The sequence below is a fragment of the Eubalaena glacialis genome, chromosome 1 (assembly GCF_028564815.1).
Source record: "Eubalaena glacialis isolate mEubGla1 chromosome 1, mEubGla1.1.hap2.+ XY, whole genome shotgun sequence".
NCBI classification, from domain to species: Eukaryota; Metazoa; Chordata; class Mammalia; order Artiodactyla; family Balaenidae; genus Eubalaena; species Eubalaena glacialis.
Window position 1 is genome coordinate 187,693,331 of NC_083716.1, and position 18,980 is coordinate 187,712,310.

General features: G+C 39.2%; 1 protein-coding gene across 5 annotated transcripts in view; it reads left to right on the forward strand.

Annotated features, from left to right (window-relative positions):
- The first annotated feature begins 4,703 nt into the window (after positions 1 to 4,703).
- Positions 4,704 to 18,980, forward strand: part of UBE2E3 (ubiquitin conjugating enzyme E2 E3) — an 89,384-nt gene continuing 75,107 nt past the window's right edge. Inside the window, exons 1-3 of one of the 5 annotated variants that reach the window (XM_061202790.1) lie at positions 4,704 to 4,724; positions 6,913 to 7,131; positions 8,909 to 8,959. In XM_061202790.1, the coding sequence (XP_061058773.1) occupies positions 6,938 to 7,131; positions 8,909 to 8,959 (245 nt within the window). In that variant the 5' untranslated portion in view covers positions 4,704 to 4,724; positions 6,913 to 6,937. Of the gene's footprint in view, positions 4,725 to 5,254; positions 5,443 to 5,492; positions 5,878 to 6,190; positions 6,283 to 6,312; positions 6,375 to 6,912; positions 7,132 to 8,908; positions 8,960 to 18,980 lie in introns of those variants that run through there. The other 4 variants (XM_061202772.1, XM_061202756.1, XM_061202763.1 and 1 more) reach the window with 4 other exon arrangements.

The following is an 18,980-nucleotide window of genomic DNA, read 5'->3' on the forward strand; positions in this document are numbered from 1 at the left end:
AGAGCTTACTGTTTTATTTAATGAAGAGCCCCTTCACACAGCTTTTTAAGGATTTTAAAAATGGTCTTGTTTATTTTTTCTTATATCGACCTTAAAACTTTGACAAATTCTGAAACTCTACTTGTATGTACATTTCTTTTAATTTATAAAAATAATAATTTAAAAAACTTAAAACAGTATTTATTTTCACCAAATGTACACCTCTGTATTTATTCACATCATTTTTTCCTCATTATAGTAGTAGTAGCCTGCTCATTTAAAAAAAAAATGCTGAATATAGAAAGAATTAAAAAGGTTATTCATAGTTGCTCTAAAATATAAGCATAGTTAACCTTTTATTTTATTTATTTTTCTTTAAAGTTTTTTTTGATGTGGACCATTTTTACAGTCTTTATTGAATTTGTTACATAATTGCTTCTGTTTTACGTTTTTGGTTTCTTGGCCTCGAGGCATGTCGGATCCTAGCTCCCTGACCAGGGATCTAACCCGCAGCCCCTGCATTGAAAGGTGAAGTCCCAACCACTGGACTGCCAGGGAAGTCCCTAGTTAACCTTTTAGAGTATATTCCTTTCAGATATTTTTGTCTTGCTAGTTGTACAGATATAGTGCATATTCATTTGACAGATATTTATTGAGCACTTACTTTGTGCCAGATACCTTCCTAGGCATTGAGTCAAGCTCTGGTTTCACAAAATGGACAAATCCTGCCCTCATTAACATTTTATCATAATCCATTTTTGTATTTTTGCATATTCCTCATATGTATTACTTTAATAACTGCAAATTTCATTGTGGGGGTGAATCAGTTTGTGTAATGATTTTCCTATAGTTGGACACTTCCAATTTTTCAATGCTATTTTTTCCACATTTAGAATACTTTCTTAAGATACATTTCTTGAAATGGAGAAATTTGGTTAAAGGCTATGAACACATTTAAGATTCCTGACACAGACTTACAAACTGCTTTTCAAACAGCTAGTACCAACTTTCATTGCCACTGGAAATGGACAAAGGGAAATTTTTTTACTAATTTGCCAGCAATGATTATAATCACTAAAAATTGTTTTTGTTATTTTGATATGTATCTCATTTTAATTTTCCTTTTTTTGATACCTAGCAAGGTTGAGGGTTTTGTTTTGTTTTGTTTTGTTAAAATAAGTTTAAATAAATGTATTTCTTTTAAAATGTATCTGTTCAGGGAATTCCTTGGCGGTCCGGTGGTTAGGACTCTCCATTTATACTGCAGGGGGCCCAGGTTCCACCCCTGGTCAGGGAACTAGGATCCTGCAAGCCGGAACTAGGATCCCACAAGCTGCACGGTGTGGCCAAAAAAAAATGTATCTGTTCATGACTTTTGTCTTATTAAGGTGCTTATGTTTTCATTTCATGTGTACAAGCTCTTTATGGAATAAAGACATGAGCCCTTTTTGGTATATACTCTCCCTCAGAGTTATCTCAAAGGAGAAAAGCAGGAAATGATCACCGAGTTTTGTGCCTTGAAGTCCCTGAAGTCAAACAGAGGCTTAATGCACCTTTCCATTTCCACGCCCCAGCCCAGGGTCTGGCACACAGCAGGTTTTGTACACATGACACAGTGGAGGAACACTAGATGTCAATCAGTGCATTGGACTCTGGAGGTCCAGAGACACTGAGACTAACAATGGCAATCATGGCTTCTTAAACTAAGCCTGGGCCAGGAAATGCCTTCCTAATAAACCAAACTCTTTTTTTTTTTTGAATGGATAGAAAGAGAGTTTTATAGCCAGAGGACAAAAGGATACAAGTAACTGGATAGCATCTGAAACAGCCTGAAAAAAAGGATAAAAGGAAGGGATGTTGAGAAAGGTTATTGTGTGGAAGGAAACAAACGAAAGCACTCTGAAATCAACAAAACAAATTAATAAGTATTCTATATCCATTATGTGTAAGGTATGTTGTTGGCCATGGTGGGTGATTTAAAAAGATCTGTGGCTTCCCTACCGTAGCTTATATAATCACTCAATTCAGAAACTTATTAAGCAAATCAAACGTATATTCCTGTAGAATTCTTGGTTACACACACACATACTCATGTACCTATATAACACTGAGACCCATTGAAAGGCACGGGAGAAAGCAACTCCCAAACCAGGTAAGTCTAAAGGATTCTGGATCCTGCCTTGTCTGCCCTTGTAATGACCAGTTCCTTTTGGTCACAGCATTTGGGGGGGGGAAAGAGAGAAGAGATCTTTGTGGCAATATCTGCTGCAATTGAATTTTTTATCTTTCCTCTTACTTCTGCCTTTTTCAGAGTTGTGAGTGAGAAGCTGGCAGGACCCCATACCAAGAAGAGAAAAAGAGGAAACCAAGAGGGAACAATCTTCTTGTGGTAGCTGATGTCTACTTTGTGGTACTATTTTGAGGGGTCATATGGGAAAATTTTTTATTACATACTTTATAGAATAATTTGCACTAGGTGAAATATGTATGTGCTCAGGAATGCCTATAAGACATGATCCCTGTTTCCAAGGGTAGACACGGCAAAAAAAAGAGAAAGATAAAACAATTACAAAACAGGTGTCCTATGAGGAAGAACTTCAAGTTAGATAACAATTCATAACTTACAAGTTGCTTCTGGTCAAGATAGTGATGTCAGATGACCTTGGAGGAGAGCTGTGAGCTGGAAACAATTTCTTGAACAAACCCCTTTAGTCAAGTGAATAATGGTAGCTGGGTACCTAATACTGTGAGGGCAGGCCACTAATGTCCCTCACCTTATGGAGCCATTCATTTTCTTTATGGTGACTTTAACAATTTGGTAAGTACTATTTATTGAACACCTATTATGTCCCAGGTACTTTGCCCAGAGCATTATCTATATTATCACTTATTGATCCCTCCAGGCCCAGTTCATTGCAACTTCTTTTGACCCACACCCCGTGGTGCATAACCCCAAGCTGAATTAATAATTCCATTACTAATTTTTAAAATTCATAATTAATAACACTCCACTCATTCTGTCCACTCCTTGAATGCAGCACTTCTCATCCTGTAGTCTACATTTCTGGCTGTTCCACTACCCACTGAGCTCAGTAAGAGCAGCACCCATATTTCACTCCAATTTCTTAGCATTTGGTAGTTCCTAAGTAATCTGTTGCGTGAATATTGAGTGGAACTCCATGACTTCAAACTCATTGAAGAATCATGAAATTTTTGAGCAAGGATTTACACTTTTGCTACATACGAGAAAGACTGAACTGGAAAGAGTAACTTGCCTAGGCTTCCCTGATGGCGCAGTGGCTAAGAATCCGCCTGGCAATGCAGGAGACTCGGGTTCGAGCCCTGGTCCGGGAAGATCCCACATGCCGCGGAGCAACTAAGCCCATGCGCCACAACTACTGAAGCCTGCGCGCCTAGAGCGCGTGCTCCGCAACAAAATAAGCCACCGCAATGAGAAGCCTGCGCACCACAACGAAGAGTAGACCCCTCTCGCCACAACTAGAGAAAGCCCGCGCGCAGCAAGGAAGACCTGACACAGCCAATACATACATACATATATACATAAATAAATACAATTTATTTTTTTAAAAGAAGAGTAACTTGCCTGAGGTCACATGAAATTTGATAGAATAAGATTAGAATCCAGTTCCCTTGCTTTTCAGTCCACTGTTGTTTCTTTTATCATGGAAAATGCTACCAAACACAACTAAATATCTTTATCTACCAATCTCCTAGCCCCACCCTAATCCTATCAGCAAATTGCCATTGGGCCTTCAGTCTACTTCTGTGATATTAAATTTCCTAAAATAACCCACTTTTTAATATATAGCTTTCCTTTCACAACTTCACATTCCAAATAGAGCAAAATCCAAACTCCAAATTGGTTGGCTTTTGCTGTAGCAGCACAGTGTAAAAGTTGGGGGAAACTTCTGCCTGTATTTTCACTAACAAGCTCTTTCCACAGGTACACTTTGATCCAGCCCAGTCAAACTTCTTGTCAACACACACACCATGCTCTGTCTTCCACATCTGAGACTTCCTATTCCTTCTGACTAGAGTGTCCTTCCTCCTAATCGACCTGGTGCACTTTAATGACCTGTTCCCCTTCTGGACTGGTTGCTTCCAGCACAGAGTAGAGACCTGGCTTGAGTCACACAGTAATTGAATGAGTGAATTTTGTGTGTCCAGCACCTAGGGCATAGCCCTCTGAAAGGTTCGCGGAATGACTGTGTCTTTGGAAAATCACAGAAATGTAACTTACTCGTCAGAATTGTAAGCAACAATTTACCAAAACTTTTCTATTTGGAGGAAAAATAAGTAAATATATTGGCTCACTCAACCTTTTCTCCTTTTTTCCTTTAATTCTAGTTCAGCTGTTATGACTCTGCTATTGTCACTCCCTCTGTGAACTCCACATTCTCCCAGCACCCCTGCCCCTGACACTTGTGGGAGAGGAATCCCCAAATTCCTTAGGGGATCCATCACTGGAGCAAGTTCTCAGTAGCAGGAGAAGGTCTGGGCTGCAAACAGGAAGTTTTTGTACTTCTGGCCACTTTGTGCCTGGGGCAAAAACTGCAGAGTCCACCTGGAAATTGCAAGCGAGAATGACAGAACAAAACTAACCTTCCCTTAACCCCATCTGAAGCTTTTCTGTGTGGACATTCTGACCCAGTATCACTTAGAGCTTCTCTTTCCAGAACTGGCATCTAGCAGGCTCGTCAGAAGGGCATCCAGCAAAGCATCAGGTATGAACCCTCCTTACAAGGATCCTCTTCACTTTAAAAAATGTTGAGTGGGATATTTCAATAATTGTTCTGAATTTTTAAGTTTTCAGAGCATCCGAAGGACCTTCCCCTTTGGAAGGCTGAGGGCCAAGTAGAAGCAGAGGCTGCTCACCTAGTCTGGAAATCCTTTTTCCCTCCCTCAATGCCCAAGACCCCATCTTGCCCCTTTGGCTCACACGAGGGGCAAGAGGCAGCTTTCCTCTGCCTGCGTGCCTGGCCTCGTCAACGACACCCATTAGTCTCCAGTCTTCCAGGGCAGCGGGGGACTCCCGGCCACGCGCCCCGGGCCCTTGCCCAGGCGTGGGGGCCCCGTGGACCACGCCGGCCCGTGTGTAGGGAGAGGGGATGCGGCCAGCCCCGGGGATGACCCTGGCCCCAGCCTGCGGGGCGGGTAGTCCAATGGGCAGCCTCGCTCCGGAGGCGGGCTCAGGCCGGAAGCCACCCCGCGGCACAGCGGCCCCGCGAGACGGCGCCCGCGCCCCCGCCTTCTCCGGTACCGGCTCCGCGGCCAAGGGCGTCAGGGGCCAGCTCGCCGGGTCCCCGCCGCGCTCTTTGTCCTGGCCGCGCGCGGGCGGACGCGTGCGCCCCCCGGGTGAAGGGAGGCGCGGAGAGAGCGCGCGGGAGCGCGCGAGAACAGCCCGCGCCCGCCGGGCGCCGGCGGCGCGCGCCCCTCCGCCAGGCAAGCAGCGAGCGAGCACGCGCGCCGCCGCCGCGCCCTCCCCTCCCCCCGCGCTCGCCTCGGAACTTGCTGACTGCGCGGCCGGGAGGAGCCGAGCCGGGCGGCGGCGGCTGGAGGCCACAGTGCGCGGGGGTCTCCCGCGTCCCCTACGCCTCGCCGGGAGCTCGCGCCCTCGCCCAGCCGAGCTCCCACCCCCCCCCCCCCTTTTTTCCGAAGGCGCTGGGCGGCGCCACCCTCCGGCCGGAGCCCGGCACTGCACAACCCCCTCCGACTTTCAATGTTCCACACTCCCCGGCCAGAGCCTCCTCGGCTTCTTTTTTTCCCTCCCCCCCCTTTCCCCCCCCCAGCTGCCTCCATTTCCTTAAGGAAGGGTTTTTTTCTCTCTCCCTCCCCCACATCGTAGCGGCGCGCGAGCGGGCCGGGCGGGCGGCCGAGGTAAGGCGGCGGGGCCGGGGGGCCGCGTGGGGGGCGGCCGGGGCGGCGGCGGCGGTGGGGGAGGGGGCGGGGGCGGGCAGCTTTGTTCGCGCCGGGAGCCCGCGCCGCCGGTGTCCGCGAGCCGCGGCGGGGCCGGCCGGGCTGCTCGCATCACTTGGCGCCCGGCGCGGTGAGCGCTGCCCGCGGCCCCCGCGCGGCCCTCCCCACAAAGGGCCGCGGAGCTGCGTGGCCGCCGTCGCCGGCCGCGGCTCGCCTCGGCGGGCGCGGAAATTTGTTGCACTTCTTGGGGCTTTGTTTGTTTGTTTTTCCTCTGAAATTTTTTTTTTCGTTATTTTGGACAAAATGTCGGTCCGTGATGTAAAAATTGAGCGAGGAACCTTGATGGCACGGGGAGCTTTGCAGAAGGTGCAGTTTGAATTCTGCTTTTCCCAGGGTGGCAGCTCGGTCTTGGCCGGATGAATCTTCTCTGCTGGCCGTGAAAACGGCCAGAGCAGCTTGTTAGTTGATTTTTTAAAATTCGTAAGTGTTGTATTTAAAGGCTTACGGGCTCAGAGGAGGAATCGCCACCTTAAATAAGCATATGGGCTATTAATAGGGTATGTTTTCCTCTCGGAAAGGGAATTTGGTAGCTTTGACCAATGTCAGTGTGAAAATATTTAGACGTTATTAGTGACTTTTTAACATTTTTCAGCGAGATCTGTTATTTACAGTGTGTCATATGTTATTAATGCTCGTTGCCTAAGTTCCCTGGCAAATCTGTTTCATGCTTTCTGAGAAAGTAGACAATTGATAGATTGTCCAAGGGATGGAAAAAAATGTGAGTGGGTTTTCTAACTTGAGTTCGGTAAAGCCCTGAACGCTGCCGTTGTGAGACACATCACCTCCCCTGTAACCTTCCTGTACGATGAGATGTGTGAACACTTTTGAAGCGTTTTCATTAAAATATGATTTTAGGTGAAGATTAAGAGAAGAAAATGCTGTTGGCTTATTTCTTAGACTTACATTTCCTTTCTTTCCCCCTTTTCTCTTTAAAAGTTTTCCAAGAAATAACTTCACCAAGATGTCCAGTGATCGGCAAAGGTCCGATGATGAGAGCCCCAGCACCAGCAGTGGTAGTTCAGATGCGGACCAGCGAGACCCAGCCGCTCCAGAGCCTGAAGAACAAGAAGAAAGAAAACCTTCTGCCACCCAGCAGAAGAAAAACACCAAACTCTCTAGCAAAACCACTGCTAAGTTATCCACTAGTGCTAAAAGGTAATGTGTAAAAAAAGGATTAAGCACGTTGTCAGGTTGTCTTCCAACTGGCTGGACGCTTTTGTTGGTTTTATATCAGTAGCAATAGTTCGAAAACATTTCCTTTGCGCTCAGTTTTATTTGGACTTGAATGAGTTGTCATTCTTTAGGTGGCATATAATCCTCCTCCCTAGAATTAGACTTTTAAGCAAACTCGTTCTGTACTTTGGTAACTTCAGTGAGAGTGTCCTTGAACAGAGATTGGACTAACATCTGACAGATTGTTTAAGGAGTTGGCAAGGAAAATTTGGTGAACCCAAATTAGCTGATACATTGAGGATGTTTCCTTTTTATGAGTCATATTCGGCTTCCTTGAAATTGACACTTAGATCCACAGTGTCTCTCTTCATGAAACTTAATGATCAGAAATGGTCATGTTTGCTAGAAAATTTGTAAATTCAAGGCCTTGGCTATATTTGAAAGCAGATTTTAAAATTGTGCTCCAAATCTGCTTTCAGTTTTACAAACATGACTTTAAGTCATGCATCCCAGGTATTACTTTCTGTAATTAGGCTATGGTTATATAGCCCCGTGTCCTTGTGAAGGCAAATAAAACTGAAAAGTAGCCATTTACATTTTAGGTGGCACTTGGTGAGTGACAACTTTGTCATTTTTCCTCTTCACTCTAAAACTTGTGGATATGCTTGTCACATTAATACTCAACAGCAGGAGAAACATATTTTGTTGGATATAAGTGAAAGATCATTTGTTTCTTGTTGATTTATGTTATCTGTAATGGTGAAAAAAAGACTGTCAGTGGGACTCCATCAGTGGTAGTAGTAGTGGAATACCCATGATTTCTAGTAATTATACATCAAATGCTTCTATAGCATTAACCAATATTGACATTTTATTGATTTTTGTTGATCACAACCAAAAGAAAAACAAAATATAAAAGCTGATCAAATGTTGGCATTCTGTAGTGATATTCTATGGATTTTCACCTCTCTTACATCAATAATCAAGTATTAATAACGAGAATATTTATGAAATAACAGCAGTCTTTGAGATAATTTAAAATTCTCAATTTGTTGTAATCTTGTTGATGAACATATTAGACACATCTTAAGTTTTGAAAGCATTTTAAATTTGAATAAAATAAGGACTGCGTTTTTTCCTCTTACCTCAAGGCTATCATTATCTCTTCTCCCAAATTTATTAAATTTAAGTGCTGTACTTAAGGTCAGGGAAGACAGATTCAGTTAAATAAGAATGCCAGAATCCTTTGGAAGTTTTTCACTGGTAAAAATATTTGTAAATTTCAAACTTTTTTTTTTTTACAGATAAAATATTGTCAGAATTATTAATGTGCACTTGCAGTAGCCTGTTAACTCTTACCTTGGTAAAAGTGACTTGAAGTCATTGTCAAATATTCTAGTGCTTTCCCTCCTCCCTTCTTGTCTCATTTGCATATAAGCTTGAAAAGAGAATTTCTTTGGTAAAAAGTGTTTTAAAATACATTTTATATCCTTTACTGAGTACTAGTGGAGGGCTAGTTCTCAAATCAGGTGTAAATGTCTTACTTATTTATAGTAGCAAGTGAGAAAAAAAGCTGCGAAGTTTCTGTTAAGGGATTTGGGTTATGCCTCTGAGAACAAAGAGGAAGCAGCCATGTTAGCATTACTGAAGGCGAAGCCAGCCTTGCATTTAACTGCATGGTGGTAGAGGGCAGTGTAATTCCCCGGTTATTCTGTAGACTCTCTCAAATCCTTTTTGTCTCTTCTCATTTCACTAACAGAATTCAGAAGGAGCTAGCTGAAATAACCCTTGATCCTCCTCCTAACTGCAGGTAAGAAACAAATTTTGTTTTAATTTCAAATTGTGGAAAAATATCAAGAGATTCATGTATTGTCCTTGAATATGTGTGCTGCAGAAGAGGCTACATTTGCTTCTTTTCAGCTTTGCAAGTGGATTAAACAAAAATTGTCTTGGGTGAATTAAATAAATTTGGGAGGAAATAAACCTTTTTAGCGTGTATCATACACTTTGGACTTACGAATGTATTGATTTTGTGCTTCTTGCTGGGATTAGTATGAATAGTGCTGATTTTTGTTCTGCTGTAATAGTTCTATACTGTGTTTATTCAGAAGTATATTGCAGAAACTTCTAAAATTTTGCTAAGCTTTAAAGTTACTGCTTGTGTACAATCTGAACTGACCTTCCAAATTTAGAAATTGCTGAATGTGGTGTTACAAAATGTAAATGCAGTAAACAAGAGTATAGTTGTTTCTGTTTGATTTATTCAGTAACTTGCCTTAAGGACAAATTTTACGTGCTAAGCTAATGGTTTTAGTTGCTGCTTTCTAGAGAATGCATTGCTGGAATTATTTACATTTTAATTAAATGGCCTAATTACTTGGGAAAATTCTTAGTAATTTTAGTACTTGAAATACGTGTATAAAAAGCAGTGAATGAGTTGGAATTTGTGGGAAGAAGTCATTTCAGTGAAACTCATGTAGGATAATTTAAGATTGTTGGTTGGTATAGGTGTATTAAAAGTAACTGGTTGATAATTTTTTCCCTGAAAAATTTTTTTAAATTCCTCTTACTTAGTGCTCAGTTTTTCAGCAGTGACTTTACGGCTTCCAAAATTCATCAAACTTAGAAAACCAGTCTTTAGATAATTTGCATGGAGATACCTGCTCAAGAACAAGAGTGGCTGCTAGAAATAAGGCAGTGTTGTGGTTTGATATGAAAATGTTTTCTTGTCTTACCTATATTTTTGCTACAAGTTGTGTTCACTTGTGATGATCAGACCTATTTCTGAAGTCTACTTGAGATATAATAGGATATAATCCAACTGCTTCTTATCATGTGTGTTAACTGGGTCCTCCAATAAGGTGATCTGATCCTTATTTGCTCATACTTGTAATCAGACATTTCAGTTCAAAAAGGAAACATGAATGTAGACTAATTTTAAACATAGTGGTATGTCAGATCTCAAAGTAGCGCTTACGAGCTGCACTGTCCAGTAACGTAGCCACTAACCACTTGTGGTTAGTGACCATTTCAGTTGTAGTCCAAAAATGAGATGTTCTGTAAGTGTAGAATACACATCAGATTTTGAAAACTTAGTATGAAGAAAAGAATTTTTGTAAAATATCTTAACTGATTTTCTGAAAAATATTTATTGCATGTTGAAATATTAATATTTTTGATATGTTGGGTTACATAAAATGTTTTAAAATTAATTTCTTTTTTTTTACCATTTTAATACGGTTATTAGACAATTTAAAATTACATACGTGGCTCGCATTATATTTCTGTTGAACGGCACTGCTTTAGAGAATAAATAAATAAAAGTATTTCCTTTCAGGCTTCTAAATGGTGTGTCAAATCTGTAGCCATTTAGGGAGGTCAAGTTAAATTTGCTCTCTGGAAGAATCACTTAACTTGCAGAGTGTATTCTGGTATTTCTCATTGTAAAAGACATAAAGATCTATCAGTTCAAAGGTCTAAAATGTTTTAAAATTGCATGTAGGGTCAAACATTTTTTAAAGGTTTTTGTTGATTTTCTGCAAATGGCACAAACTAGTGTTCTTGTGTAAATCTAGCGAACCCAGTAGACATGTGTGAGATGCCCTCAGAGCAGTAGCTTAGTGTTGCAGTTGCTGAAGAAATGTGCTCTACATGTTTAGCCCAGGAATGTTTCCACAAGGTCACTGATGATTATTTTAGAGGAAGTAGAGTCTTTCTTGGAGATAGAAAGTTTAACTTGTTATTATTTTTCTCTTTATCTACCAGATTTCCTTTCAGTCCATGAAATAATGCTTCACATTTAGTGATTAGGCTAGTGAAATAGTGAACCCTTGGGCTTGCTCGTGTGCAGTAACTTGGAATACATCATCTGTGCTTTCCCTCGTCACAACTTGTGATCACTGTCAACTATTGCAAATGACATCTTTCAGTTCTCTGCTTCTTGTTATGTATGAGTTTCTTTGTGACTGTGTGAGTGATTAAAGAAAAAAAACAGAAAATATGAGTCTTAGTAGGAGACTGGAGAAGTTTTTTTTATTAGTTTGGGGACAGCCTTCCTTCATATGCTGGACAAGTAAAATACCCACATAGTTTTGTGTGTTTTTCTATAAGTCTTCAGATTCTTTTGGGTGGAAGAACATCTAGTCCTTGTTCTTGAGCAGGAATTTGGAATAGTGAGTGTTTAGTGGAGGCATTTTAGGATTTTAACAGCTAATTTAAAATTTGTATTGTGTTTTTACCTCTGTGTCATACTTGTGGTGTTCTTGTATTCACAGGTGCGTTGGTGAGAATTTTAGCTTTATGATGATCATACAGTTTAAATTTGTTAATTTTTGTCTTAATTAAAAATGGGACTCTATATTAATAAATTCTGAGTGTGTGAATTCATATTGCCTGAAATCTATGAAACCTAATTCTTTTGACTTTAATGTGTAATCAGAATTCCATTATGGTTTTGAATATGATTTTTATTAGCTTATCAAAGTACGTGACACATTTAATTCTTCCTCAGGGAAGAAATGTAAAGTATGTCTGTGTACATTCAGGAAAAAGTTGAATGGAATACAAGAAAACTCAACAAAACCAAAATTACTCAGACTTGATTAAGATTTTTCTTAAATTCCTTCCTATGTTTAATTAATAAAATATTCTTTAGTTATTATACAGCTGTGTCAAATATGTATACACCCAGGGTGATCATAGGATAGACTTAATTACTGAATTGAGTGTGTGGCTTTAAACATGTTTGAAAACATTTTGATAGTATTGATATTTCTTTTCCCAATAGTATAAAAGTTTGATAAAATGTTATTTCCAGTGATTTGATGGCATTTCAATTTTTAGGTATTGGAGTGCTTTAGGCCAAAGCATTCTAAACATAGGGATATAACATTTAGTGCCTTCAATTCATACTCTTTACTGTATTCCAGATTAGAGTATAAACAGCTGATACACCAGTGAGAATGAAGGGAAGTTGTATGTGCTATTAAGACATTTACGTTCCATCCAAAGAGTGTCCTTGTCCTCTCAGGACTTGACAGGTGGCAGAAGTTTAGAAAGGTGCTGGATTTTGAACTTAGCCTCTAATTCTTTCTGTATCTGAGAAAGTAGAAAAATACGCTCCAAAAATATTCTTTAACATGTTCAGATTGAATCTGTGTTAAAGTAGGTATTCAGGGACATTTGTAAATAGTTTTTGAATGTGGGAAAGACCTTATTGGGAGGGAGGTGTGACGGTATCAAGTTATAGTATTAATATGCGAAACCTGAAAGTAGGTACTAATGCTTGCAAATTTTGCTCATTTCCTTCTTTCTAAAAAAAAAATTAATAAGAGAAGCAGTTAAGTTCTAAACCAGAAGTTGGCAAGCCCTGATTTATTTGTAAGCCTAATTGTCTAACTGGATGAGCTCTATCTCCTTTTGAGGGTTACCACCACTTTGCACCATTTCTAGGGAAGATAGAACTTCGCTGCTCAAAGGGTGGTCTTCAGACCAGCATCATCTGCATCACAGGTGAGATTTTTAGAAATGTAGAATCTTGCCTGCCCCACTGCAGAAGTACTGAATCAGGATCTGAATTTCAACTAGATTTCCAGGTGAATTGTATGTATATTAAGGTTTGAAAAGCAGTGGTACTGGAACTGGACTGTCTGGATTCAAATCCCTGCTCTGGCACTTAATAGCTATGTTAACTTAGATAAGGTATGGAATATTTCTGTCTTTCAGTTTCTTATCTATATGATGAAGATTAAAATGATATCCCTCTTTATAAGTTTGTTGTGAGGATTAGATGAATTAATATGTTTAAAATTTTTTTAACAATGTAAACTTGGTCAATAAAGTGGCGGTAGCATGGTTAAAGAGCTAGGTTATAGCAGTATGCCTTCACTCTTGCTGGCGTTTTCTCCAGTGCATCAGCATCCGACTGTAGGAATAATTACATCCTAATCAGCTCCGCACCTATTTATTGAGACTATGTCAGGCAGCTGTTTTTTTGATGTTAGTAAAAGCAGTTCCTTGGAACTTGAGTAAAAAAGAAAATAAACCTAAGAACATTGGGTAAAGCTGAACAAATAGTATATCCTCTTTAAAGGAATATGCATAAGGTTAATGATACTTAATTCAGTAGAGAATGCTCTGACTGTCCAATAAATTATAATAAAAAATTCTTAAATAATGGTGATAGTTATGTTTTCCCTTTTAAATGTTCCATTGTAGGAATTTGTAGTTTTACTGTATTGAGAATGAGATTATATCAATGTTTTTGTAAAATTTAGATTCTGAATTGATACAGTTTACTCGTTACCTAAACATAGCATTCTTTCCTTCTCTCTGATCTAGGGAGAGATTTTGGAAGCTTTCTCTAATCGGTGTATGAAGGCAGGTCATGATCAAAATAACACGTGATATCTACATAGCTTTGTTGGTTGCTTATACAATACTTGGTTTTAAACCCTCCCACACATATGGATAGATTGCTTTTTCTTTTTTACTTATACATTTGATTGTTATTAGCCAACAATATTAGCCAGTTTATATTAGCCAGTGTGTGCTATGTGAAGGTACCCTATTTTATAAAACAAAATTGTGTCATTAATCATCTAGTCCTTTTGTTTTCAACTCTTGAAAAAAAATCCTGCAATTGCCTTTTTATAAGAATTAAATCTCAGCTGGACGCTCGATTTGTAAAACATAAGTATAGAGCTACTCTGACTGAAGGTGTTTTCCATCTCACTCTACTGTGGTCATCTACCAAGGGATAGTTCTTATTTTATTATTAATTAATTACATTTTGGCATCAGCATAGACCTCAAAAATCATGAGGATTTTTCTTGGTACTTGGACATTCCTGATAATTTTAAATGTTTTATTTTTCAATAAGCTAATAGTTGGTTCAGCACAGCTGTAATATCAATACATGAATCCAGTATGTTAATACTATATACTATAATTATTTACTTGTTTGTCTACCTTCTGCAAGAGTTAGTGTTCCTTTGAAAGGAGGATTGTCTTGAACATTTTTCTGTCTTGCTTCACACAGTGCTTTTCATGTGAAGAAGTTAAGTTAATAAATAAGTTGAAGTCTGTCAGATTGACAGGAATAGAAATTCCAGGCAAAACAATGAGTTTGGTTTGGAGAAAATCTGTTAAATATCCCACATATTCTTTACTTTTTCATAATTGTAATTTTTAATATGATTATTCAGAGGTATTTGGTTACCATTTTTATTATAAAAGGAAATTGATTCATAGTAAAGCTAATTATTTCCCTCATATATGCCAGTGTAGCAGAAGGACTCAGTTCTGTTGTGACTAAAAATTTTTTCCAAAAGAATGATGTGATTGAAAATAATATTCTTCCCCATCTAAAGGTCACATTTTTATTAGGGATCTATTAAGTTCAGTGCAGATAATGTAATTAGAAAGTGTGTGAAAACTGTGCATTTAAAAAGTTGCGTGGTTACTTTGCCGCTACATGCAAGACTCTCAAATTGTTTTGTTCCTATCTATACACAACCAACTGGTACCTTATTCTCTCCTTGAATAAGTTGCTGTAACAGCAGATGGATATGTTTAGTTATAAGAAAGTCAACAAGTCATTGTTCCTTAGAGTGCCGGGCGCTCCGATTGATAACGGAGAACTTGATCTGCCATTCTGGTCTTTCCTACAAAATTAAGATTAAAAACAGAATAAAACCACCTGTAGATCTAGAGAAATAGAAGATGGTTTTTTCCCTTCCCATACTGCTTTTAACAGGGAAATATATTTGGCATTTTAGAATCTAGAAGAATAAACATCTTTAAACTTTTAGTATTGCTCTTGCCTCAGTTCTCAACTGGGGGCAGTTTTTGCCTTCTTATTCCCTCACCCCACCCTGGCCTAGGGGGCAATTGGCAATGCCTAGAGACTTTCCACAACTGGGGGAAGAGGGGCTGCTACTGATAATTTAGTGAGTAGAGGTTAGGGACGCTGCTAAATACCTTGTAATGCCTAGGTCAACTCCCTCCAGCAAAGATTTATCTGGGCTATAAAATGTCAGTAGTGCTGAGGTTGAGAAATCCTGCTGTAGATGTTTATTCCAGTACCTTGCCTCTTTAATTTTTACATGGTTTGCTTTTTACCATTTTCCTATCTTACTAGTGATGCCTACTGAATACATTCTCCTCTACCTTCCTCAGAGTTGGTGTCCCCATCTCCCACTACTCTTGTGCTGTAGTTTATCTTATGTTATCTGATACATGTCTGTTTTTTTATGTGAACCTACAGGAATGGCTACCTTGAGTACCTGCTAAGTTATGGTCTATTGAGGCCAGAAATGCTTACAGCAGTATTTTTAATTAGTCTCCTTCTAGTTAATTATACCCTCTCATGATTTAGCTTTAGGCTGGTTGTATCTGTGTGCTACTGGGAATATTGAAGTATCATCAAGTAGAAATACCATTGGAAAGTCATCAAAATTCAATTGGATTCAGTACATTGATTGAACTACAAACAGGTTAGAAAGCCATGCTCTTCATTTGACTTATATTTTTATCATTAAGACAATACAGAGATTATTTACTTCTATTATTGTTACAAGTCCACAGTCCTTTATTTCAAACTCTTGGGGCCAGTAATGTTTCAGAATTTGGAAATTTTAAGATTTTAGAAAGGGAATGTGATATATTTGTTGTGTTTTATATAACACCGCCAGTGGGATCTGGAGAAGCACTCCATAATCAAACACATTCATATTTCTACAGTCAAATTGTATGCATGTTCATATTAAGGGGATAAATAGACACTACAGATAGTTTTTGGTTAGTTCATGTTTGGTGTTGCTGCCAAATTATTTTTCTCCAAACTTACTTTTTTTTTAGTCTTTGATTTTTAGAGCTTTTGGGATATTCCAGAATTGCGGGTAAGCAATTGTGGCTCTGTAATACTTCTGTTACAATGACAAGTGACTTCAGCTATTTTACTCATGGTGAAAAGGTGTTTAAAGTCTTGTTCAGCTTTTCTTTCTTTTACCTGTTTCCTGATAGCTGTTTTTAGTTTCTCAGTTGTTATTTTTGTACTGTTGCTTTTTTTTTTTTGTATAACTTGTGTGCTTAACTAGAAAAAAGTTTAGACTCTTGATTTTAGAATTTTTTCTCCTTAAGGTGAAACTATAAGTATCAGTTTCTTTTTTAAGTTATTCTGTGTACATTGGATTACTTTTCTGCTTTGCTATCAGGATTCTCTTTTAACCATTCTATTCATTCTGGATATACAAAATTACACAGAAAGGAAGATATCCTTTAATACCTAAGCTCAGGACTTGCCATTTTTATGTATGCATTTTGTCTAGCATTTGAGTGCAGTTAGGCTGTAAAAGGAGACGTTGAATTTTGCTAAGCTGTGTTGCGTTAACAAACAAACCTAGAAAGCTTATAACATGAACATATAAACGTTTGTCTCACTTGTATGAAGTCCTCTGTGGGTCCAGGGACTCTCCTGGTTAGCTCTTCCACGTGTCGGCTCAGATCTGAGCAGCTTACATCTTGTAGCCCTGCCATTTGGAACATGTGTCCAGGCAAGATAGCTAGAGGGTCATGTGCTGTCTAACTGTTAAGTGCTTTGGTCTGGAAGTTAAGACATGAATTAATCACATGGCCTCGACCAACTGCAAGGTGGCTGGAAAATGTCGGGGAGCATATGGATATTCAGTGAGAAATCGATTTCTCTCCCTATATACAAAGGATATATACTTCATGAATAGGTGAGCACCCAGCCTGACACTACTGGATTCCATAGTATAGTGCCTATTAATATGCTATTTTATTTAATTCCCAAAACAATCCTTTGAAGTATCATTCTTGTTAAGATTTCAAAAGCTAATCTGAGAGTTGTCACACATGTAGTGCATATATATAACAGCTCCAGGGCAAAAATTTAGGCTTACTTTTTTTTTTTTTTTAAATACATTTATTTATTTATTATTTTTGGCTGTGTTGGGTCTTCATTGCTACTCGCAGGCTTTCTCTAGTTGAGGGGAGCGGGGGCTATTCTTCGTTGCGGTGCGCGGGCTTCTCATTGCGGCGGCTTCTCGTTACAGAACACGGGCTCTAGAGTGTGCAGGCTTCAGTAGATGCGGCGTGTGGGCTCAGTAGTTGTGGCTCATGGGCTCTAGAGCGCGGGCTCTATAGTTGTGGCGCACGGGTTTAGTTGCTCCGCAACAAGTGGGATGTGGGATCCGCGGCATGTGGGATCTTCCCGGACCAGGGCTTGAACGCGTGTCCCCTGCATTGGCAGGCAGATTCTTAACCACTGCGCCACCAGGGAAGCCCTTAACCACTGCCCCACCAGGGAAGCCCTTTAGGCTTACTTTTTACGTGAAGGTAAGCACTTTTGCTTTTGTACACTGCTGCTTGAGAAATCTGGTAAAAGCATTCAGAGTTGTTTAAGGGTTTGTAGGTGCATGCTTAGTATAAGTACATCCCATTTGTTTGCTTATAGTCTCTTGAAGGATCCAAACTACTGTATGGTTTTAGAACCTGGCAAGTGAGGTCCAGATGGTGAGTTGGAGAAAGAAGAGTTGCCTTCTTTGGCTTGGGGGTGCTAGGCTTGCCTTGGGTTTTTTTTTCTTCTTCTTCTTCTTCTTTTTAAATCATTCAGAAGCATTTTCTTTTCAAGGAGCATTCCCCAAGTTGCCAGCTTTCTTGCCTATTCTCTTGCCTTCTAAGGAAGAAGGTCAGGGATTGAATATGATCATAATGGAAAAGGCAAATCTTTGTTCTCTGGCTTGTAGTTCCTTGTGTAAGGCTTTTCTTTGGGCAAAGCAGTGAGACTTTAAATCTGCCTCTACTTTTTTGTCTGGGGTATTGTGAAGCGGTCTGTGTTTATGAATTGCTTTGAAGTTGGAAAAAAAATCTATGGATAAGAATTTCTAGTTTTATGGAGAAAAGTCCTAATCACATAGGATTTTAGGAGTATTTTAATGCTGATTTCTCAGCAACATGTGTTCTTGTTATTTTTTAATACTGGTACTAGATCTGACTTTTTATAGAAATTTGGCTTTATATTAGATTCCTCTTAATTTTGTCTTGTTTTATATAGTTTCATAGTTTATTTAAGCACTATTTTTCCTAAACTTGTGAATTTATACAAAAATATTTCCAGATAATAGTATGGAGATTTGCTTTTTTCCTAGGAGTCTCTCTGGAAGAGGAACTGTTCTACTTAGCAAAACAGACCTAATGTTTTCAGTGTGACCTGCTAGGTTGATATAGTTCATTTTAGATTGATAAAACTAAATGAGTTTTATGAATCATATCTGTGTCTTGCATCTTGTCTAAATGCTGTATAAAAATTAAATTCTAAAGCTTTCAGCTTTTTCTTTCTGTTGACATTTCATCAGTTTTATAAGGGTATAAAAGGAAATAGCGTAAGCTTGTTTTTAGCACCTGTTTTGGATGTGATGGTCAGTAAGATGTGATTAACCTTAAGTAATAGCAAGAGGGTCAAATTTCTAGAGTTACTAAATTTTAAAAATCCCAGCCTCCTGTTTGGTCCTTGTTGTAAATAATAATTGTTTTAATTTTATGGTTATTTGCAACAGATAAAACTTTGAAAGGAGTTGCAATATTGCCTTGTTCATTCATTGTCCAAGGTTTAGTCTGTCTGTTTTGGAGGGATTTGGAACAGTTTTGCCATTCTGAAGTTTCTTTGCTGCTTCACTGTCCCAGAGTAAAAATACTTTGTCATTCTGTTTAACTTCTAGCTTGTCTGGGGAAAAATAAAGACATCTCTAGTCTGAAATTGCTTTTGGGAGTATAGCTCCACATGTTTTGGTCTGAGTGAAAGGCCTAGG